The sequence below is a fragment of the Nansenia antarctica genome, assembly GCF_963989245.1.
Source record: "Nansenia antarctica genome assembly, chromosome: 6".
Lineage (NCBI taxonomy): Eukaryota > Metazoa > Chordata > Actinopteri > Argentiniformes > Microstomatidae > Nansenia > Nansenia antarctica.
Window position 1 is genome coordinate 2,670,650 of NC_137676.1, and position 24,644 is coordinate 2,695,293.

The following is a 24,644-nucleotide window of genomic DNA, read 5'->3' on the forward strand; positions in this document are numbered from 1 at the left end:
CTCAAGGCTAAGATTAGATATGGTCAAATAATGACAACAGTGCACATATCTTGCAGGTTTAATTTTATTTATTTTTTAAATGGAATTAATGATAAAGGCTTTATACACTGAGGCTGTGTTACCATGTGATTCGTGGCCCAGATATGAGAGAGAGAGAGAGAGAGAGAGAGAGACAGAGAGAGAGAGAGACAGAGAGACAGAGAGACAGAGAGAGACAGAGAGAGAGAGAGAGACAGAGAGAGAGACAGAGAGAGACAGAGAGAGACAGAGAGAGAGAGAGACAGAGAGACAGAGAGACAGAGAGACAGAGAGACAGAGAGAGAGAGAGAGAGAGAGAGAGACAGAGAGACAGAGAGAGAGAGTCATAGAGAGACAGAGAGAGAGAGAGAGAGAGAGAGAGAGAGTCCTGGCTAGTACAGTATAATGTTCAGGCACGTGCCTCTCTCTGGGTTGAGCCCCCCCCCCCCCCTCGAGAGAGAGAGAGAGAGAGAGAGAGAGAGAGAGAGAGTCGGGCCAGGCAGAGTCCCTGCGTGTTGCGTCCTGACTTCTCCTGGTAGATCTAGAGCATCTCAGCCTCTCTGGGTTTCTGCTTGATCAGTCCTATCAGACCCCCGCAGGCCCTGCAGTAAATCACAGCAGTGAGATATGATTGGCTGAGAGCATGAGAGAGGCTGAATATGATTGGCTGAGAGCATGTGAGAGGCTGAATATGATTGGTTCAGAGGAGGAATGCAACCGTGTTTGTTTTGATGTATGTTGTGTGTGCGTGTGCGTGTGTGTGTGCGTGTTTTTTTGTGTTTGTGCCCATTCCAACTGTTCTGTTGTTTGTGGAGAGCTATGATGTGTGTAGGTGTGTGTGCTGTGTAGGTGTGTGTGTGTTGTGTAGGTGTGTGTGTGTGTGTGTGTGTGTGCTGTGTAGGTGTGTGTGTCGTGTGTGTGTGTGTGTGTGTGTGTGTGCTGTGTAGGTGTGTATGTCGTGTGTTGTGTGTGTGTGTGTGTTGTGTGTTGTGTAGGTGTGTGTGTGTTGTGTGTGTGTGTTGTGTGTTGTGTAGGTGTGGTGGGTTTGGTCGTTAGAATGGATGGATGGTTCAGAACAGGGTGGAGCTGCTCTGTTGTAAAGTTGTCCTAAAACGGCACAGGCTGGTTGTCAAGGGCAATAGCTCTAGTGTGTGTGTGTGTGTGTGTGTGTGTTTGATGTGTTTGTGCGTGTGTGTGTGTGTGTGTGTGTTTGTCTGTCTGTGTGTGTGTGTGTGTGTTTGTCTGTCTGTGTGGTTGTGTGTCTGTCTGTCTGTCTGTTTGTCTGTGTGTGTGTGTGTGTGTGTGTGTGTTTGTCTGTGTTGGTGCCTGTGTGTGTATGTGTGTGTGTTTGTGCCTGTGTGTGTGTGTGTGTGTGTATATATGTGTGTGTGTGTGTGTGTGTGTTTGTCTGTGTGTCTGTGTGTGTGTGTGTGTGTGTGTGTGTGTGTGTTTGTCTGTGTTTGTGCCTGTGTGTGTGTGTGTGTGTGTTTGTCTGAGTGTGTGTGTTTGTCTGTGTTTGTGCGTGTGTGGGTGTGCGTGTATGGAATGCTGAACTGGCAGTATTTGGGCAGATGGAGGGGTGAGGCGGGGGAGGGGGAGGGAGGTGGGAAGGGGGGACGGTCTCCCCTCTGTAAATACGGTGTTTGTGTGTTTCCCGCCAAGCCTCCCATAATGCCATTGTGTCAGAGAGGCCGGCTGGCCGCCCGGCGAGGCTGGGGCATGAGTCACACCACACAGGGCTTGGCGACGGGCGTCACCTGAGAGAGCACAGCCCCACACCGCCCTCTGGTGGCTCGGAAGAGTATTATTATAAATCAGGGCTCCCACGGGTCCTTAAAATCCTTGAAAGATTGTGGATTTGAGAAAAAAAATCAAGGTCTTGAAAATAGACATGGGTCATTGAAGGTGCTTGAATTCCCCCCTCTCTCTCTCTCTCTCTCTCTATTTATATGTTTTACTTAGCTCGTCAACTAGTAAATAAGTCTCTGTATTGCTTAACTTTACACATATTTCACAATATATTGTTTTGCTGTGCTGTGGTAGAGAAGGCAAGAGACCATCGAGTGTTCACACATTCAAGCCTCTCTTTTTAATTGTTGTCTGTGAGCGGATAGTTCCTATTATATAAATTCTCATCTAGATCTGTCTCGAACTATGCCGTGTTGGGTCCTTGAATTCGAGGGAATCGAGTCTTGAAAGTCCTTCAAAGGTGCTTGAATTTGATGTTTCAGAAGGTGTGGGAACCCTGGAAAATATATCGCTATACCAAATGGGCCTTTTATAGACAATAGAGCATTTTGTCCTGGTGACTCACATCAAAAATGCTAACATAGCCCTTTATTGAGCATACTCATGCTCTGTTTCATCGAGGGCCTTCTGAAGGTACCTTTTTGAGGGCTACAAAGTATTTAGTAGGAAGTTACATGGAAGGGGGGTAAACGTGCGTCCGTTTGCCCGTTCGACAATGTCGAACATGTGAGTCTGGTGAAAAGGTCCGCATGTTGGCGATTCTCAAGTCACGCGAAATGACCGAAAAGCTTTTTTTTTTTTTTTTTTTTAAGAAAACGGTTTTCTGTTTTTTGTGCATATTACTTAAGTTATGTGTGTTGAAGAGCCCACTTGATATAACAAACAACTGTTTTAGGATCACTAAATACTTGAATACTTAATTTCGTGCAAAACGACAATGCCCTAACTTGAGGACTTTTTCCACCAGACACCTGTTACGTTATGTTTCAATCCTTTTTTCTTTCTCTCTCTCCGTCCTCTCAGAATGTCGTATACAACGGAGTGTTTTACCGCTGGGGTTTCTACGCCCCGGACGGCCCCGCCCTGGACCAGGTCAGCCAGCTGGTGGATGCTGGGAAGGTGAGTCCTCCCACGGGTCCTTGAAATCCTTGAAAGTTCGTGAATTTGACACAAAAAAAAATCAAGGTCTTAAACGTTTTTGAAAATAGACATGGGTAGACATTGAAAGTGCTTGAATTCCCCTCTCTCTCTCTCTCAAATTATTATTATTTTATTTTTTTAACTTAGCCCGTCAACTAGTAAATAAGTCTGTATTGCTTAACTTTACACATATTTCACAATATATTGTTTTGCTGTGCTGTGGTAGAGAAGGCAAGAGACCATCTAGTGTTCACACATTCAAGCCTCTCTTTTTAATTGTTGTCTGTGAGCGGATAGTTCCTATTATATCAATTCTCATCTAGATCTGTCTCAAACTATGCCGTGTTGGGTCCTTGAATATGAGGGAATTGAGTCTTGAAAGTCCTTGAAAGGTGCTTGAATCTGATGTTTCAGAAGGTGTGGGAACCCTTCTACAGCATAGCCGCTGCACCTGGTCACCCAAACAGAACCTGTTAGCCACCTGTTAGCCACCGTTAGCCACCCTATAACTGGCGGCTCCTTTTTAATAATAATAATAACTTAAATGTATACAGCGCCTTTCACAGACCCAAGGTCGCTTTACAAGGGAAAGGGACAAACAGAACAGAGCCAGAGAGACAAACACACAAAACAAGAAACAGTGAAACAGCTTCTACAGGTTGAATGTGATGGTGAACAGGTGGGTTTTAAGGGCAGCTTTGAATGTGTCCAGGGTTGGAGAGTCGCGGGTATCCTTGGGTAGAGAGTTCCAGAGGGTGGGGGCTGCCACACTGAAGGCTCTGGACCCGAAGGTCCGGAGTTTGGCGCTGGGTTGGATGAGGAGGCCCGTGTTAGAGGACCTCAGAGTTCTGGATGGGGTGTAGTATAGGTAGTGGTGGAGGAGATATCGGAGAGGTACTGTTTTTTTTGGGGGGGGGGGGAATTCATACCGTGAAAGAAGGGCTAGGGATCCCGGTGATGTGTAGGAATGGCTTTGTGAACTGGACATGCCAGGGATTCCAAACATAGTCATACAATACAGAAACCAACCCCTCTGTATCTTTGTGTGGTGTGTTTGCGCATTCCCGTGTGTGTGTGTGTGCGTGTGTGTGTGGCTGACTGGCTGACTGGCTGGCTGGCTGGCTGGCTGGCTGGCTGGCGGGCAGGCAGTGAGTCAGGCGCCATCCGGGCGGAGATGAATGGGGTTTTTTCTAACATTGCTGAGCAGCCGTTCGCTAAGCACACGGGACCCCCCGTCATCAGGGGGCGGGGGGGGAGGGTGGGGGGGTAATCCACAGGTCTTTGTCCCGGGGCTTATGGGAGCAGCGCAGCACCCCCTGGACCTACGTGTTCGGTGGCGGGAAGCCATTCCAACACCCCCCCCCCCCAACACACACACCTCCCTCCCCTGCCCCCCCCCATCCCTGTCAGACGGTAGCTGTCCTCCACTGTGACGCCAGAGCCCTTCCCATTCATTGTTAACGACAAGAGACGCTGACCAGAATAACATGGTGGGGGGGGCGGGGAGGGTCGAGGGGCAGAGGATTGTCCAGCCTCATCACATTCTAACGCCGGCAGCCCCTCCCTCCATCCCTCCCTCCCTCCCTCTGGTTTTTGTTGACGGTTGTACATTCATTTAGAGATGATCTGGCATGGAGGGGGGTGGCGGGGGCGTGGGGGGGAGGGGGGGGGCGTAGTTTGTAGGATTGACTTTGTATTTTATTCACAGATAAAACATAAACCACACAGAGTTCAGTTATGTACCTGTGTTTTTATTGTTTGTAGACACACACGTCTACAACCTTCTCTCTCTCTCTTTCTCTGTTTCCCTCACTCTCTCTCCCTCTCTGTCTCCCCCTCTCTCTCTCCCTCTCCCTCTCTCTCTCTCTCCCTCTCTCTCTCCCTCTCTCCCTCTCTCCCTCCCTCTCTCTCTCCCCCTCCCTCCCTCTCTCTCTCCCTCCCCCTCTCTCCCTCTCCCTCCCTCCCTCTCTCTCTCTCTCTGTCAGCATGTGTGTTCATGCCCTCCTCCACCTCTCCTTCCAGATCCTTCCGGTGGTGGAGGCGAAGTTCCTGTTCTCCCAGGTGCCCCAGGCGTTCCAGAGGGTGGAGCAGGGTCACGCCCGGGGCAAGACCGTGGTGACGCTGGCAGGAGAGGAGGAGGAGGAGGGGGAGGAGGAGGAGGAGGAACCACAGCCACAGGAAATCAGGGCGGCACCAAAGAACTAAAGCGCTATTATGACATCATCATCTATGACATCACAAAGAACGTGCGGACGCTGGATGTTTATAAGGGGGTCGTCCGCTTGTCCGTCTCTGCCTACGTGAACTTTGAACTCTGAACTCTCCTCCTTGACCTCTACTGCAATACTTTTCTGTTTGTTATATATTATCAACCGCTTGTTGGAAAAATCCTAAAAGCATTTATTTATCTTTATTATTTCATTGTTATGGGGCGGCTGTGGCGCAGGAGGTAGAGCTGCCGTCTAATGATCGCAAGGTCGGCAGATCGGCGGTTCGAGCCCTGGCTGGCCACATGTCGAAATTGTCCTTGGGCAAGACACTGAACCCCAAATTGCTCCCAGTGAGCGGGCCGGCGCCTTGCATGGTAGCTTGGCCGCCATTGGTGTGTAAATGTGTGTGTGAATGGGTGAATGAGAGGCCGTTGGAAAGCGGTTTGGATAAAGACGCTATATAAGTGCAGTTCATTTACCATTTACCAGTTACCATTATTTCGATACGGTTGCTTGTTGAGAATTTTTATGTGAAACTAGTAAAGTGAGACCTTCGTTTTTGAGCGAATGAGTTTGTGTTTGTTGCGTTACTGGGTTCTCGACAGCACTTTCAACATGACAAATGACATGAAGTGGAAAAAAAAAAAAAAAAAAAGGGACTGATAATCCTGGAAGAAAATGTCCAAATATACATTTTATTTATAATAAATGGTACATTATCAACCTCATGATATGTTATCAGATATGTAAAGGGAGAAGTATTTCAAGTATACTTTTCTCGTAATGGAGTAATGAATACCAGAGTTCTGTCCCGTTCAGGCCTGTTCTGTCTGTGCAGTGGCAGGTAATACAATATTATGGATTTTTCCAGAAAGAAAGCTGGCGTAACGACGACCTTCTCACAGGAAACAGTATCCTCCCCTTCCAGCAGCAAATATTCAGATTCCCGAAGAGAGAAAACGTTGTCCTTGACGTCTGGGTCTGGGGCGGGTGGGTGGGGGGGTCCATGACTGAGAGACGAGACCCCCCACCCCCCTCAGAGATGACACCCGGTTCTGCTCCGGTTCTAGAAGAACAAGAACCTCATAGAATCTCCAGACTCCATCTTTGGTTCCGCTTGTGGGGGTCCAAGGAGTTGAGAAGCAGTTGGGTTTTGTCGTAGTTTTGACCCCCTGTAAGAAAACACAGACACAGACATCAGTAACACCATCTAGTGCTATCTCGCCCTCCTGTCCTGTTCTGGTCAAATCTGACCTTTTTTTTCAACTTTCATCAATCATAAATATCGTGTTTTACATTTGATTGCGTCAAGGCCTTATGATATCCTCCACACTAGGCATTTGAACACAATCGCTGATCACCACTTTCACTGAATTTTGAGAGGTTTAGTCAACTTTCAACAAAACCAAGATTATGTTCTTCACAACACTGGCTCCCCGCTGGTGGAATGAGATCCCCACGGCCGTCAGAACGGCTGAGTCACTACCCATCTTCCGTCGTAGACTGAAGACCCATCTCTTCAGGTTACATCTTAACTGCTCCTCCTGAGACATCTTCTGACCCTCACCACTACGTCTCCTAAAGACACCCGCTTTCCCCTCTACTGTGTCCCTAAGAACTTCTATTGCCCCCCTTGTACTGTTTCTCAGTTTCTCCAGAAAAAAAAAATATATATATAAAAGTTTTAGTAGAAGACGATAGGGGTTTTTCCTTCTATCAGTGGCCCCGGGCCTGAGCTAGATTACTCTTCCTGCAACGAATGGTAGATTGCTGATTCACTTGCTTAGTGTTCAAATGTATTGATTGTAAGTCGCTTTGGAATAAGGCGTCTGCTAAATGCCAAAAATGTAAATGTAAATGTTCATCCATCAGATGGAAAATATCCCCATACACACCCACACATCCACAACCAACAACCAGTACATTTTCAGTGTCTATTCTTTGTATATTCACTGCAGTTATTCATGTTAACCGCAAGTCTGAGACCAGCACAGTTTTGAACGGATGGGTAGTGTCACAGCAGTGACTCATTCTGAGCCCATGGTCACTTGTTTCGTCCCACCACAAGGTGGCGCTAATTCGACGGTTTAAGCTTAGGCCAGGCCGTCCGATCATCCACTCCAGAAAACCCCCGACTCCTCGACAATAAGTCACATGGGGGTTAGTTAGGGGGGGTCGTGTGTCTGTTGTTGTTGTGTCGCCGGGCACTCGAGATGATGGGGGGTGGACATCCCCCTTCTAAAACTGCTATCCCCCCTTTCCATCCCTTATGTCATTTTATCAATGAACGTGGTATTACTGCTATTTCAACATTTAGTTTTGCGCATATTGAGTAAAATACTGTGGGCGAGGGAGGGGGCACGCACACATGCATTGACATTTTTACCACCAAGTCACTGACGCTGTGGGGATGCTAAAATTGTCCCCATATGATCAAATCCACCATCCCCCCTGATTTCCTTTCACAACTTGAGTACTGGTGTCGCCTCCTCACCTTTGACCTCCAGGACCAGGTCTTTGGAGTCCACGCAGTGGATGAATCCGTCGGGGGAGATGTTCCACAGGTGCTGCTTGGCGTCGGCCTCCAGGGAGAGGCCCAGGCGGCTGCCTGCCATGGTCACGCTGCTAGTGGGCACCAGGCAGCAGTCCTCCAGCATCTGGACAGGGAGAGGGAGGGAGGGGAGGGGAGGAGGGGAGAGGAGGGAGGAGAGGGGAGAGGAGGGAGGAGAGACGTATTAACATTTTTCGAAAGAAACGTCCGATCATTACCTCGGATCCCAACATGAGGACCAAAGCATTAGAATGTGTCACAAATGAGGATACCTAGTTCAGCCCACGTTTACAGTAGTTTATGGCAAGGGTTCTGAAAAAAAATATCTTCCTTCTTCGAGCTAAAACGACTGCCAACAATGGCTCCCAGCCAGGCCTGAGCACAGATTAATTTTTCCTGCACTTACTTACTTAGTCAAATGTATTTGTTTGTAATTGTAAGTCGCTTTGGATAAATAAAGGGCGTCATGCTAAAATGCCAAAAATGTAAATCTACTCTACTACTACCCTGCTTTCCCTGGCCTGGGTTCCCACCCGCCTAGCAACGCAGGCGGTGGCACAAACTGTTGCCATGACAAAGGAAGGTACCGCACCTTGCTGTGCAGATGTCCGCCCCGGTAGAACCAGATCTGCTCGACCCCGCCCGTGTCCTCGGTTGCCTGGATACGGGCCATCTTGATGTCGTCCAGCTCCCCGGTGACCGTCATCAGCAGCCCCGCCTCCTGACTCCTCACACGGAAATGCACCTGTCTCTGCTCACACACACACACACACACACACACATAAACACCAGGGGGGGGTCAGTGAGAGACACACACACACACACACACACAGACATGCACGCACAGACACGCACGCACGCACACACACACACACACACACACACACACGCAGACACAAACACACACACACACAAACACACCAACACAAACACACACACACACACACGCAGACACAAACACACCAACACAAACACACACACACACGCAGACACAAACACACCAACACAAACACCGGCTTAGCGTCTTTGTTTAACTGTCAGTTTGTTTTCCCTCCTGGACTTCCTGTCTGTCTGTCTTCCCATATTTGCGTGACCATATTTGGGCGTAGCCTCTCTCTCACCTGTCCCAGCGAGCGCAGGGAGCCAATCCGCTGCCAGCCGCTGAACTTGCGCCAATCAGGAACCTGCCCAGGCTTCAGCAGGACCTGGGCCCCGCGGTAGTTGATGTCTTCGTACAGAACCCACCTGTCAATCAAACCGTGATGATGTCATCAATACACACTAACGCAGTGTCTCACACACACACACATTCGTTCATTCAATGAAGTCTGAAATCGATCCCTGCTGTTTTCCACCTACATAAGACACACACAAGACATGAACACAGTGAACCTTCTGTTTATGTGTGTGTGTGTGTGTGTTCATGTGTGTCTGTGTGTGTGTGTGTTCATGTGTGTGTGTGAGTGTGTGTCTGTGTGTGTGTGTGAGTGTGTGTATTATATACATACATACATATAAATACATAGTATTTATGTGTGTGCATGTTTGTATGTGTGTGTGTTTATGTGTGTGTGTGTGTGTGTGGGGGGGGGTGATCTCATCTCTCTGTATCAGGACTGAATAGCTCCATTCTCTGGCTCGTTCCCCATCATCTTCCCCAGCTGCAGGAATGTCCCACCCCTGAGAGACCCCCCCCACCCCCCACCCCTCACCCCCCACCCCCGGGGGGAGAGATCTGGCCCTGTTCGGTCCTGTTCTCCTCCAGAGGTGAGCTAACACCCCCGGGCTAAATCTCACACACCACCGACAGCTTTCCACTGGATCGTCAGGCTGACAACACCCCCTCTCTGCCAAAGAGCCCCTTCCCAGAGTCCTCCCCTCTCCCTGCGTTCGACGACGGTTCCTGATTCAAAACATTACACCTGTTTTGAAATAAAATCGCTGCACCGGGCTAACCTGTTAGTTGTAGGATTGATTTTATTGGTTTACAGAGCCGGGGGGCGGCTGTGACTTAGGGTGATCGCAAAGTTGGCAGATCGGCGGTTCGAGCCCCGGCTGGCCCCATGTCGCCAAGACACTGAACCCCAAATTGCTCCCAGTGAGCGGGGCCGGGCCGGTGCCTTGCATGGCAGCTTGCCGCCATTGTTGTGTGAATGTGTGTGTGAATGGGTGAATGAGAGGCCGTTGTAAAGCGCTTTGGCTAAAGGCGCTATATAAGTGCAGTCCGTTTGTTTACAAAGCACTTAATGGTCTTGCTGCCGACTACATGTCTGACTTATGTGTACACACTAGATCCCTCAGGTCCTCTGGTACTGGTCTCTTGACCCTCAGGTCCTCTGGTACTGGTCTCTTGACCCTCAGGTCCTCTGGTACTGGTCTCTTGGTTGGTCCAAGGGGTCCGGTTTAAGACCTGTGGCAAGGCCTTTAGCTACTATGACCCCAGACTATAGAACGGTTTGCCGTTTGGAGGACTTGAGGGTGGCAGAGAGTGTGGAGTTCTTTAAAAGAAAGCTTTTAAAGCGCACCTTTTTAGCTTGGTTGTTATCTGGTGTTCATCTCAACTTGCACTTTCCCTCCTATTTCTTATCTCCTGTTTTTCTTGTTTTATTCCTGATTTTAATGTGTTGTATTTGATCTATTTCTTATCTCCTATTTCTTATTCGATCGTGTTGTTGTATTTTATTTACGATTGTTTTTATTGTTTCAGCATTTGGAGTCGCATTCAATGTATGACTTGTGTTCTACATGAATACAGTTTGATTGACTGATTGGCTGATAGCCCTGCAGGATGAGCTCTGAGGTGGGCCTGACAAACCGGATGAACCGTTTTTTCACCAAACAGCTAAAAATAGTTTGACATAACTCATCTGTGTGTCTGCTCTGTTGGGACGGTGTATTGTCCCGTTCTGACAAAGGAGCTGATGGAAGGGTCTGCCGTTGAAGGGAAGCGGACAAGTGACTGTACTGTACTGTGTGACTCACCAGAGACCTTCAGTAAGTAATGTTTATTTATATAGCACATCTTACAATGACAAAAACAGCCGCCCAAAGTGCTTAACAGAAAACACTAGTAAAAGAGAAACAACAGATAAATAATACACTAAAAACAAGGTGCAATACAAAATACAAGTGCAGAAATAGTACAAAAAGTGCAGTGTCGGGAGGCAGGCTCACCTCAGGTCAAAGGCCAGGGAGAAAAGGTGTGTTTTTGTTAATCTTTTAAAAGCCTCGACGCTCTGGGCGGATCTGACGTGGAGGGGGAGGCTGTTCCAGAGCCTAGGGGGCTGCTTTAGAGAAGGCTCTATCCCCTCTGGTTTTGAGTCTGGTCCTAGGGACCTCCAGCAGCAGCTGGTCAGCTCTGAGAACAGCTCTGAGAACAGCTCTGGGAACAGCTCTGAGAACAGCTCTGAGAACAGCTCTGAGAACAGCCCTGGGAACAGCTCTGAGAACAGCTCTGGGAACAGCTCTTAGCCCTGACACCATGTCGTGACGTTAGAATTATAAGGTTCTATCTAAATATTTGGTCAAAATTTAGTTTTTTACATAATCTGATCCATTAGGTGTTTATTAATGCCTGTGTGGTGTTATTTTTAAAATGTTGAAATTTTTGAGTTAGTAATTAATAAAATACAAAGGTTCCATCTCACAAAACATAATGGAATGTAAAAACTTTGACGCTCAATATCTCTGAACTGCCCTAAACGGAGATAGAACCTTATCATTCTAAGCTCATGATGTGTCTGCTTGGCCGTGAGCGTTTATTTAAATGTTTTATGCCGCAAAAAGGTGGAGGTCTGATGGACCTGTCCGTCTGTCCGTCTAAGACGGATGAGGGATGTTCTTTTGTCTCGCACCTCCGTGTCGTTAGTAACAGTTTGTCGTCTCCACGGCAACGACTAATGATCCTAGCAGTGTGGTGAGTTCTTCAGCACAGACCGAACGGAATAAAGACCCACTTTCCTGTGAGTGCACACACACACACACACACACACACATCCACGCACACACGCACACGCACACGCACGCATGCGCGCACACCACACACACACACACACACACACGCACACACGCACACACACACACACACACACACACACAAACACACACAGGCACGCACACACACAGGCACGCACGGACGGACGCACAACACACACACACACACACACACACACACACACGTGGTTGCTGTTTGTATGTGGTGAGACGTTTTTATGTTTTTTCTGCGAACATGCTGCTCTAACTTAATTGCCCCTAGTGGGACTAATAAAGTTGTTTGAATTGAATTGAGTTGAGGAGGGCTACACACACACACACACACACACACATACACACACACACACACACACACAACACGATGTTAACACAGAGTTCTAGGCTGTACTCACATGCCCCCCTCCACCAGCACCGACTGGACTCTGCTGCAGCTGCCCGCCAGCAGCAGGTTGACCGAGCTGGACTTCACCACCACCCTCTTCCCCCGCAGAGCCGACCTTTCAAACAGGGTAATGGAGGGCAGGCTGAACTCCTACAGGAGAGAGAGAGAGAGAGAGAGAGAGAGAGAGAGAGAGAGAGAGAGAGAGAGAGAGAGAGAGAGAGAGAACAGGCGTGAGAGGAAGAGAGAGACAGACCAGGCGTGAGAGGAGTGCAAAACGCTGCTGATGTCAGAGGTTATTGTTCATTTCCCAACTGACAACTGAAAGGCTGAAAGTCTCGAGTTCGTACAGCCTTGCAATCAGTTTCACTGAAACATATATATATATATATGTGTATATATATATATATATCTATAGGCTATATACCTCTATAAACCCCCCTGTGAATAGGCCATATAGTGTATATAAGTATAATATTAATACTGTGTCCCTAAGAACTTCTACTGCCCCCCTTGTACTGTTTCTCAGTTTCTCCAGTAAAAAAAAAAAAAAAAAAAAACGTTTTAGTAGAAGGCGATAATAGGGAGAAGGTTTTTCCTTCTATCAGTGGCCCCGGGCCCGAGCTAGAGTACTCTTCCTGCAACGAATAGTGGACTGCTGATTCACATGCTTAGTATTCAAATGTATTGATTGTAAGTCGCTTTGGAATAAGGCGTCTGCTAAATGCCAAAAATGTAAATGTAAATGTAAATAATATGAATAGTGAATAGTGAATAGGCCATATAGTGTATATAAGTAAGTTCACATAATAGATACATTCTCGATCACTTATCCCCCTATTTTTATTTATATCCCCCCTATTTATGTCTCATTCTTGTTTTTTTATTATCTAGGACTGTGCTTGTTTGTTAGCTAAATGTTGTTGTACTTGTTACAATGACAATAGAGATCATTCATTCATATATATACATATGTTTTTATGGGATTTCTGCTTTATTGGGATAGAGACAGTAGTAGAGATGGACAGGAAGGATGGGTGAGAGAGAGAGAGAGAGAGAGAGAGAGAGAGGAGACATGCAGGATATGTCGATGGTTTGGAATCAAACCAGGGACCTTGCGATTATGCAGTATGCTCATTAGTGCGCTACGCCACTATCCGCCCCCCAAACAGATCATTTTCTCCAGGTTTATCGTGCTGAATCATCCTAACATTTGTGGAAAAATAAACTCAAACTCAAAAACACATGAGGTCACGAACTAGCTAGCTCCTCTCTCGAACGAACGTCTCTGCTCCTCTGAGACTTTGGAAAGCAGGAGAGCAGAGATGCAGAAGAGAGGTAGTAGACGTTACGTCTCTGAGAGTAAGTAAGTCATGTTTATTTATAGAGCACATTTTACAACGACAAAAACAGCCGCCCAAAGTGCGTAACAGAACACACTAGTAAAAGAGAAACAACAGATAAAAATACACTAAAAACAAGGTGCAATACAAAATACAAGTGCAGAAATAAAAGTACAAAAAGTGCAGTTGTCGGGAGGCAGGCTCACCTCAGGGAGAAAAGATGTGTTTTAGCAAAGAAATGTAAAGCCTCAACGCTCTGGGCGGATCTGACGTGGAGGGGGAGGCTGTTCCAGAGCCTAGGGGGCTTAGCCTTAGAGAAGGCTAGAACAGGTCAGCCAAGTACAGGGGTGCCTGCCCGTTAAGTGCTAACAATCAAAAGTAATTTAAAATCGATACGGAAGCGGACGGGGGGCCAGTGGAGTGAAGACAGGATTGGGGAGAGAGGTAAGACAAAGAAAGCAGCAGAGCAGAGAGGCAGAGAGGTAGAGATGTAGAGAGGTAGAGAGGTAGAGAGGTAGAGAGGTAGAGAGATAGAGAGGTAGAGAGGTAGAGAGATAGAGAGATAGAGAGATAGAGAGGTAGAGAGGTAGAGAGGTAGAGAGGTAGAGATGCAGAGAGGTAGAGAGGTAAGACGACTCACAAAGCCGATGGTCTGCAGGGACAGTACTGAGGCGTTGGGCCGCACACACCCCACTGATCTCAGGTCAGGATAGGCCCCCTCCTCCAACACGTACATCCTCTCACTGTAGCGCTGCCCCTCGAACGCCAGCCAGCTGGAGTACACACACACACAAACACACACACACGCGCACGCACACACACACACACACACACACACACGCAGGCACGCACACACACACACATACACACACACACAAGGAGGAGAATGTGTCATGCATTATTTTTCGATGTTTTCAATGCAATGGATTGGGTGAGTAATCCCCCCACTGCTACCTAGTTAACTATAACACTACTTAACATTGTTAGCAGGCTCACAAAACAAGTTGTGTTAGCTGACTAGCGAGTGTGTTGATTTTCAACAATGTTGACATTTATTTACATTTTTCAGAATAAAAGTCTGAACATTTGGTCGGTTGCTGCTTTCACCAGCTGCTGTGACACATTGTTTACCACTACTGTGTAGACGACCACGTCTACTAGATCCTTCTGCTTGTTTCTAAAGCTCTCTCACTGGCACAGCACCAGAATATGTTCAGACCTTTTGCTAGCATATCAGCCCAATAGAGCTCTCAGGTCTTCTGCTAGCATATCAGCCCAATAGAGCTCTCAGGTCTTTTGCTAGCATATCAGCCCAATAGAGCTCTCAGGTCTTTTGCTAGCATATCAGCCCAATAGAGCCCTCAGGTCTTCTGACGCTGGTTTTCTCTGTGTACCACATGTACAAAAGAAGAGATTTGGTGAGGCTGCAATCTCATTTTATGCACCCAAATTGCCTTGCAGCATTTTGGCTTGACTAGCAAGTTTGTGTTGTGAAACGTAGTTCCGTGTTTCAAAAGAAAAGTCTGAACATTTTGATTGGTTGCCGATATGAGGACCAAATGATCAGACAAATGATCAAATTACTTTGGCTACCGATGTGCAATATTTTCCACTGATGTGCAATATTCTGCTGTGAACTTATTCCTATTGTGTAATATAGGGGTGTATGTGGTACATGAATGTTGTGGTGTGGTAGTGTTTGTATGCAGGTATCGTTTTTTAGGTGATGCATAACACATTTCGTTGTACTGTTTGTGCAATGACAATAAAGCTTTCTGATTCAGATTCAGATTCTGATTCTGATTCAGATTCAGATTCAGATTCTGATTCTGAGCCATAAGAAAGATGAGACATCCTCTACAGGTGGAGGAGAGGGAGGTGACTGTCCCAGCGGTCTCACCTGCCGGTCAGCACCCTGCAGGAGCCCAGGGAGAAGCCCTCAGGCAGGGCAGAGACGCTGTCCTGCAGCACCATGGACGAGCCCTGGAACCCCGGCTCAGAGAACAGCTTCACCTGGGGACGTCACAGGGCAAGGCAGGTTTATTGGTATAGCACAGTTCATACAAATAGAAGTGTTTGTGTTTAATTACACAACATACCAGGGTCTCAATCACACAGCTGGTTACAAAATGTAAAAAAGATTTAAAAAAATGTAAAGTATGTTGTTCATGTTTGTTTATGTTGACATACCTTGAAGTTGGCAATGGAATTTCCCAGATTATCCTGAAATAAACGAGGAAGGAGGATATTAGATCTTAGTAGAGAGTTCCAGAGGGTGGGGGCTGCCACACTGAAGACTCTGTACCCAAAGGTACCCAAATCTTATTGACAGAACGGGGGTGGGGGACTGGGGTGGGGGACTATGTGGGGGACTATGTGGGGGACTATTTTAATACTGGTCTCTTACACATTGTCTTGTTATCACATCACAATGCACATCGTGCACCCCCCCCATCCCACCCTTTCAGAGAGAACTCACTGATGTGATTCACTTGGTTGAATGAATGAATGAATTATAATATAATGAGTTATATTTTTAGATTGATAAATTGTATCGATTCTTTTAAAAAAATGATATATAATTAAATTCTTATTAACATTTTTCCTTTATACAAAAACACAATGAAGAAAAGGAAAAATACATCAAAAAGTGAGAAAGAAATTAAAATAAAATGGAAAAATCAATCTAAACCGCATATGGCTATGGGTTCATATGGCTATGGGTTCATATGGCTATGGGTTCATATGGCTATGGGTTCAAACCTCAAGGCTAGTGGTGTCAACTCTCTCCCCTCTGTAATCTATCCACTAATCGTATCGATTCTCACCACAACCACTGGCATCACGGAGGCGATCCTGGAGCGGAGCGCCCCCCAGTCCTCCGGGTTGCCGTAGAGGCCTTTCTCCAGCACGTACTGCTCCCCGGAGAAGCCCGGCTCCTCGAACGCCACCCACCTGAGGAACGGGCAGACCACCAAACAGTCTTTATACACGCTAGCTAGCTAGATAACCTTCAGAAGCGAGAAACAATTCTACGTAATTAGAGACTAACATCTAGTGTTTGTTTAAGACGGACATTTCAGATCAAACATTAGGATAGGCTACAGAATGTGTTTGGATAGCTTTCTCTCCTGATAAAGACTCTTTCATGCCTGCATGTTCGCTAGCTTGTCTACACAGCACACAACCACAGACCACAGCAATGTACTAGCCGCAGAGACAAAGAAGGAGTGTGTGTGTGTGTGTGTGTGTGTGTGTGTGAGTGTGTGTGTTTCATAACTGTAATTAATTAACGTTGCCTGCGGCCTACTCGCAGTTCTTATATAATGGAATCAGGTTTTGAGGAATGTAAGAGGAGGAAAGGATCAATAACAAAAGACCTGCCGATGATGAATAGGACAGGACAAGGTCCAACACTGAGGCTGACTGTGTGTGCGTGTGTGTATGAGTGTGTGCATGTGAGTACAGCCTAGAAACGGTGTTAACATTGTGTAGTGTAGCCCTCCTAACCACAGGTGTGTGTGTGTGTCTGTATCTGTGTGTTTGTGTTTGTGCTTGTGTGCGTGCGCGTGTCTGTGCGCGTGCATGTGTCTCACCCACATGTTGCGTGTGTCTGTGTGTGTGCACGCACATGTGGGTGAGTGCGCACGTGATGTGGGTGTGTCTGCATCTGTGTGTTTGTGTTTGTGCGTGCGCGTGTCTGTGCGCGTGCATGTGTCTCACCCACATGTTGCGTGCGTCTGTGTGTGTGCACGCACATGTGGGTGAGTGTGCACGTGATGTGGGTGTGTCTGTGAGTGTAGCAGAAGACCACGGACAAGTTTCTATCTGCCAGGAAGGTCAACATGGCTGAGTCACCCAGCAGAGATTAGTCAGAACATCACTCTGGGAGAGACAGGACAGGGGCGGGGCCGCGGCGTATAATAACAGGGTTGTAGACATCACCGCCGTGGGGGAAAGTGTTCCACTGCACATGTGAGACAAGCACAGTACCAACCACCAACCATTTTGTAAGTTTTGCCCATAATAGGGCAACAAAAACGCAGGGTTTAGGGTTCAGTGTTCTAAATGGATACTGTTTCTTCTTTGTCTTAACTGTATTTTGTTCTTTCTTCCGTCTGAACAGAAAAACACAGTGTTTCAGCACGCGCTTGATCATTTTTCCTTTCATCTTTTTTCGTGAAAATAGGACTCGAATAACACAAATAAACGCTTGGATGCGTCTTTGTCTGATTGAAAAAGCGGCCAGAGGCCTTTTAATAAAGCACGTTGGAGCTGCTAGCTACTGCTAGCTATACTAACTACGAATTCCTCTATCAGTAATTCATGGGCATATTACCTACGGTATGTACCATATTTAACCTTATATGTTACGGTACATGTGGGAATACGGTACATGTGGGAAAACTAGGGTTAGGGTTAGGTGCTAGGGTGCTACGGTTCGGGTTAGGGGTAGGGGTAGTGTTAGGGTTAGGATTAGGGTTAGACATGCCAGCATGTACCAAGTCGACGTAGCACCTAACCCTAACCCTAGTTTTCCCACATGTACCGTATTCCCACATGTACCATAACATATACTGTATACTATATACATATATAATACACATACTATATACATATACAGTATATATACACACACACACAGTCAGCCTCAGTATATATATATATATAATTAGAGGCCAGGCAGTTACCTCAGTAACTCTGACTCTGGGCACTTATCCATCAACTCCTACGCTGCCCTGCTTTGCCACATGCCCGCCCTGACTTCCTGTTTATGCCCTGGAGGGGGGGGGGGGCTGTCACATGACCAACCGACAGCCAAGGCCACAGCCAACGAGGGAAGGGCGACCGGCTGACATGACTGACAGACCGCAGCCCTGTCTGAACACGCTGGCCGGGGGCGTGGCCTAACACAGGGGGGCGTGGCCTAACCACCCTGGAGAGAGGCCTAGAACCACACACACACCTGAACGGAAAAAACCTGACATTAAAAACACACACACACACACACACAGATGAAGAACGGTTCAGGCATGTCGCTGCATAGCTCAGGAAGGTGCTTCTCAGGTTCTCCCTCACAGACAGAATAGATGTGTTTTATTCTAGCTGTGTCGGCTAGACTGGCATGTGCAGAGCAGAGCACACATACCGCGGGAAAGGTTAACACCACACACACACACACACACACACACACTCACACACCTAAGTAGGCTGTACTCCTAAGATCTCTCAGCACCGTGACCGAACTGTACAGGCGTTAATACCAAGGCCTTAACACACCACACACACACACACACACACACACACACACACACCTAAGTAGGCTGTACTCCGAAGATCTCTCAGCACCGAACTGTACAGGCGTTAATACCAAGGCCTTAACTGACCTTAGCTGCTAATCCCACCTGAGTATCATGGCAGAGAACAGGTTGGCAGAGAACAGGTTGGCAGAGAACAGGTTGGCAGAGAACAGGTTGGCAGAGACTGGGTTGGGTAGACGCAGTGGTGTAGTCTAGTGTTTTCTAGTGGGTATACTGAGATTTTTCCCTCCCAGCCTCATATCGTTCCTTTCGGAACACCATAAAAATAAATCTGCGCTCCCTGTCTAATGTTATATCTAACATTACATGTTATAAGGCTGATCGGTGCATGATAGTGCTGCATTTTGACCTATTTTATGTCGCATTTCCCCCCGTTGATGGTATATGACGCTATAGTCAGTCCCAATGGTCCAAAAGTCAAGTGCTTCGTAACACAGACGGGGTGAATTTTATGAATGAAAGTGTGAAAGTTCTGACACAAAATGCTGTTACGTATCCTTGCACATTTTTAAGTGGGTATACGGAAATCCTTGGCCTTTCCTAGTGGGTATACAGCGTAGTCCTGCGTATCACGTAGACTACACCACTGGGTAGACGTGTGGTGTGGGCACTTTTTGCATGACTTTGATATTTTAGTAGTAACCTAACCGGTAAGTTCAATCACCCTGAACAAACATGACCAAGCAAGGTGAGTTTTTAATGTCAAACCTACATGTCTGGGGGGAAGGGGGGAGAGATATCTGCCACTTACACTCCGTCCGAAACGTCGACGGACCCTGTCTTCGTCCCGTAGCCCGTGTCCTCCATGTTGGTGACGGGTCCGACCAGGTCGATGTTGACGCCCAGCGTGGAGAAGTCTCTGTCACTGAACATCTTAACGTGCGGGGACGTAAAATCCTGTCAGGGGGAGATGGAAACAAACAAACAAACAAACAAAAACATTACGTGCTATTCCATAAGTAGCATCCTCTCATATCACACCATACCACGATACCCCCTCCCCACCTTCGACATTTGTCCTTTCTCTCTCTCTCACTCTCTCTCTCACTTGCTCTCCCTCTGTCTCTCTTTCTCTTTTTTTTCGACCTTTCCCTCCCCACCTTCAACATTCTCTTCCTTGGACTTTGAACTTGAACTTGAACTTTCTCTCTTTCTCTCTCTCACTTGCTCTCACTCTCTCTGCCCCTCTTTCTCTTTTTTTCGACCTTTCTCTCCCCACCTTCAACATTCTTCCTTTCTCTCTCTCTCTCTCTCTCTCTCTCTCTGTCTCTCTCGCTCTGCCTCTGTCTCCCTTTCTCTTTTTTTCTACCTTTCTCTTCCCACCTTTTACCAGTCTCTCTCTCTCTCTGTCTCTGTCTCTCTCTCTCTCTCTCTCTCTGTCTCTCTCTCTCTGTCTCTGTCTCTCTCTCTCCCTCTCTCTCTCTCTGTCTCTCTCTCTCTCTCCCTATCTCTCTCTCTGTCTCTCTCTCTCTCTCTCTCACTTGCTCTCCCTCTGTCTCTCTTTCTCTTTTTTTCTACCTTTCTCTTCCCACCTTTTAACCAGTTTCTCTCTCTCTCTGTCTCTCTCCCTCTCTCTCTGTCTCTCTCTCTCTCTCCCTCTCTCTCTGTCTCTCTCTCTCTCACTTGCTCTCCCTCTCTCTCTCTCTCTCTCTCTCTCTCTCTCTCACTTGCTCTCCCTCTGTCTCTCTTTCTCTTTTTTTCTACCTTTCTCTTCCCACCTTTTACCAGTCTCTCTCTCTCTCTCTCTCTCTCTCTCTCTCTCTCTCTCTCTCTCTCTCTCTCTCTCTCTCTCTCTCTCTCTCTCTCTCTCTCTAACGTGCAGGAGCAGGTGAGAGACATTCCTGGGTGTGGAAAGTGAAGAGAGAGTGAATCCGCAAAAACGACAGTAATCATTATCTGTTGTCACATTCTCCCCCGGCTGCAGTGTGGGGTGTATTAAGACACGCCTTGTTGATACAACATACCGTCCTGATAAAACAAACAGCCCTGTCTCTGCCTGCCTGCCTCTTCTCTGGAGCTAACGATTACTGTACGCATCAAATATGGACGCCATCAAAATAATTACTGGATTACTCACTCAGCTTTCATTATCTCAAAGTCTTAGAGCATGTTACAGCAAATCACACACAACAGTTGCTATCCTACCACATGAGGACCAAGTGTTTCAGGACACTTTTACGTGCTATCCTCTGGGATGTACTGTCTGTACTTTTTACCCCAAATAAAAATCAATCAATCAATCAATCGATCAATCACCAATCAACCAACCAATCAACCAATCAATCAAACAACCAATCAACCAATCAACCAATCAACCAATCAACCAATCAACCAATCAACCAATCAACCAATCAACTAATCAACCAATCAACCAACCAACCAACCAACCAATCAATCAATCCAGTGATACCTACAGCCAGTACAGGTCGTATAGACAGCAGCTGCTCGGTGACTCCGCCCCAGTCGCCCCAGTCCAGGTACTCCCCCTCCTCCAGGACGTGCTGGTGACCTTCGAACCCAGGCTGGTCGTACCCCACCCAGCTGTGACAGAGAGAAGGGGGGGAGGGGGGGGGTCATGAACATCGACAGGGAATATGGATGCAAATGATCTTCGTAGCTAACTTTGTAGCTGACACATTCACACTTTGATGAGTAAACTGAAATGTTGATTTATGTGTGTTTGATTGTCCCTGGTCAACTAAATGGTTAAATAAATGCAGAATCGCTACACAAGGTGTCCTTGGGCAAGACACTGAACCCCAAATTGCTCCCAGTGAGCGGGCCGGCGCCTTGCATGGTAGCTTGCCGCCATTGGTGTGTGAATGTATGTGTGAATGGGTGAATGAGAGGCCGTTGTAAAGCACTTTGGATAGAGGCGCTATATAAGTGCAGTCCATTTACCATTTACCATTTACACGATAACACTGAATGTATTGTAAAAATGTCTATGGATCCACATTTCTATGGATGCATTTGATATACAGTGCATAACTGTTTGTGTAAATGTTCTAGATTCTAGACGGTTAGACACTGAGATAGAATGTTCTAGAATGTTAGACATTGAAATATAAACGTTCTAGAAGGTTGGACACTGAGACAGAAGGTTCTAGAATGCTGGACACTGAAATATAAGGTTCTAGAAGGTTGGACACTGAGATATAAACGTACAGTCCTCCGATGATCTTCACCGAGCCCACTGACGTCAGTTGGTTTGCCGCTGTGCTCTCCTCTCCTTCCCCTCCGTCGTCAAAACTGAAGACGTCGCTGTCAATCTCCACCCACGGCCCTTCGAAGCCAGGCTGCTCATACAATATTGCCTAAGAAAACCCGGGTCAAAGGTCAGACTGACAGGCATATTGACCTATTGACCCCCAGGGCCTGATGCAAATGATTAATGAGTTGGTTGTTTTAAAAAAAAATGTATTTTCCAGGTCAGACGACATGATTTACACCACTAAGTGCATTAATCTATACATAAACAAACACTCCAAGATGGCGCTAACTTTTCAGAACTGTGTTTCGTTGTCTTGTCAGTGACAATTAAATTGAATCTGAATGTGAATCTGAGATGGAGGAGGAGTTGAGGACAAGGTCAAAGGTCAAAGCAGACGTAAGAACATACCGTCACTTCATTAGGATTCTCCACCTTGAATCCACCCTGAAACAAACAAAGACGAACATTGATGACAACCACACCATAGTCCTCTAATTAAAAACACAGCAGTTAGTAGTAATTAGGTAGGTAGGTAGTCAGAAATTATGTAAAAATAACAATGCTAATCTCCACAAATTAGCATCATGAATCGCAACGATGCGTGCGAGTGAAAAGGACAGGGAAAGAGAGAGAATGTGAGACGACATACAGTCTTATGAAGTGGCTATGATGGTGAACCTAATAGCTTCAGGCAGAACACAGGCAGGTATGAACACAATAAACAAACCTGTCAATAACAACTAAAAACATGCAAAGCACGCTTTCGTAACAGTTCTACCCACTGGTTGTGCATCAAACCATGTAAACACATAGCTGTGGGGAGTATTTCGAACTCTTTGTTCGAGAAGTAAGAATGTGGACGAACAGGAGATGGAGAACGTATACAAGGACAGGTTTGAAGGTGTTCATCCTTTTGGTTCATCAGCCCTGATTTTTTTCCAGTGCGGAGACATTTTGGTGACACCTTAACTGCTCCTCCTGAGACATCTACTACCCCCCAGCACTGTGTCTCCTGAGACATCTACTACCCCCCAGCACTGTGTCTCCTGAGACATCTACTACCCCCCAGCACTGTGTCTCCTGAGACACCTGCGTTTCCTCCATACTATGCCTCCTAAGACTCTACTGCCCCCCTTGTACTGTCTCTCCAGTGTCCCCCTTGAACTGTGAAAGTGACCCTTGAAACAATACTTTAAGACTTTTTCACGATGACTGCCAGTGGCCCCTGGCCTGAGCTAGATTAAACCTCCTGCTAGAAATGGTGAATTGATGATTCACTTGCTTAGTCAAATGTATTGATTGTAAGTCGCTTTGGAATAAGGCGTCTGCTAAACGCCAAAAATGTAAATGTAATTTTGAGGTAAAAGATGCTACTACCCACCATTTTGAGGGGTCTCAGGGAGCCTATGAATGGCGTGGGGAACCCCCAGGACTCGTGACAGGGGTACTCCCCGTTCTCCAACACCGCCAGAAGACCCTGGAACCCCGGGTCACTGAACACCATCCACCTGTGGTACGAAGGGGGCAGGAACCAGTCAACATCACACTCAGGAACAGACCAATCAAACGCCTCGACCACTCGTGAGCATAGAATTATAAGGTTCTATCTCAATTTTTGTCAAAATTGAGTTTTTTTACATAATCTTATCCATTAGGTGTTTATTAATGCCTGTGTGGTGTTATTTTTAAAATATTAAAATGTTTTAGTTAGTAATTTATAAAATACAAAGGTTCCATCTCACAAAACATAATGGAATGTAAAAACGTTGACGCTCAATATCTCTGAACTACCCTAAACGGAGATAGAACCTTATCATTCTAAGCTCACGCACTGTAGAATATTGTATTTAGTTCATCCTCTAAAATGTAATGAAATTAAGGCTGAGTTTGTAGAATTCGCTCTGGAAATCTGATCAGCACTCATACAATGCCTCTTGTCCAATCAAATTACTTTTATGGTCCCTTTATGACGTTGAACCCAGTGTGCGCTCCGGCGCTCTCAGAGCAAATTTTACGAACGCAGCCTAAATGGAATTGACCCCAACCGTGGTCTGATGTCTGTGTGTTACACCACATAAGAAGTAATAGCTACCGTGCTACTGTGCTGTGGTTCCCACAGCCCTATGTTCCCACAGCCCTATGTTCCCACATGTCTAAGTAACCATACTGTAAAGGCAAGAATCTCTGTAGGGTTAGGGGTTAGGGGTTAGGGGTTAGGGTTAGGGGTTAGGGGTTAGGGGTTAGGGTTACATTCCCGCACACTTTGGTTCCCGCAAGACAGAGGGTATTCTATATTTTATATATAAATTGTTATGGCTGTATTTATGTAAAAACCCAATAATGTGGTGGGTCCAACAGACCCGCGAACATTGGCTGTGTAACAAAAACACGAACAGCACACAAGGGTTAAACTGAGGAAACATTGGGCTGTGGGAACATCGGGCTGTGGGGACATAGACACGCTCCTGTACTGTGCTAGGTAGTCAGTTAGGCTATCATGCTAATGTTCTGTGCTAGGTAGTCATTTAGGTTACCATGTTATTGTCCTGTGCTAGGTAGTCAGTTAAGGGCTCTGCACACAGCGTGCGATTTCTGTTGCGCGTCAACATTCCATTTTGAAGTTTGAATGGAAGTCTATGAGAACATCGCATTTCAACAAACACGGCCCCGATTTTAATCGCACGGCGAAAATTCGATTCCATTCATTTTGAATGGGACAAAGCACA

At 46.6% G+C, this 24,644-nt stretch overlaps 2 protein-coding genes across 2 annotated transcripts in view; one reads left to right on the forward strand and one right to left on the reverse strand.

Annotated features, from left to right (window-relative positions):
• LOC308159678 (reticulon-4-interacting protein 1 homolog, mitochondrial-like) overlaps positions 1-5,112 on the forward strand; it is a gene marked incomplete at its 3' end in the record, with an annotated part of 15,951 nt that extends 10,839 nt beyond the window's left edge. The window contains exons 7-8 of the mRNA XM_080533493.1: positions 2,791-2,886; positions 4,930-5,112. Of these exons, the coding sequence (XP_080389619.1) occupies positions 2,791-2,886; positions 4,930-5,112 (279 nt within the window). The remainder of the gene's footprint in view (positions 1-2,790; positions 2,887-4,929) is intronic.
• A 724-nt stretch (positions 5,113-5,836) lies between these two features.
• The window catches only part of LOC308159679 (beta/gamma crystallin domain-containing protein 1-like), a 30,635-nt gene continuing 11,827 nt past the window's right edge, over positions 5,837-24,644 (reverse strand). The window contains exons 9-22 of the mRNA XM_080533494.1: positions 23,300-23,426; positions 22,327-22,362; positions 21,873-22,021; positions 21,119-21,245; positions 19,456-19,601; positions 16,212-16,338; positions 15,574-15,606; positions 15,284-15,396; positions 14,024-14,156; positions 12,054-12,193; positions 8,790-8,913; positions 8,261-8,419; positions 7,612-7,774; positions 5,837-6,289 (exon numbers count right to left, since the gene is read on the reverse strand). Of these exons, the coding sequence (XP_080389620.1) occupies positions 6,201-6,289; positions 7,612-7,774; positions 8,261-8,419; positions 8,790-8,913; positions 12,054-12,193; positions 14,024-14,156; positions 15,284-15,396; positions 15,574-15,606; positions 16,212-16,338; positions 19,456-19,601; positions 21,119-21,245; positions 21,873-22,021; positions 22,327-22,362; positions 23,300-23,426 (1,666 nt within the window). The 3' untranslated portion in view covers positions 5,837-6,200. The remainder of the gene's footprint in view (positions 6,290-7,611; positions 7,775-8,260; positions 8,420-8,789; positions 8,914-12,053; positions 12,194-14,023; positions 14,157-15,283; positions 15,397-15,573; positions 15,607-16,211; positions 16,339-19,455; positions 19,602-21,118; positions 21,246-21,872; positions 22,022-22,326; positions 22,363-23,299; positions 23,427-24,644) is intronic.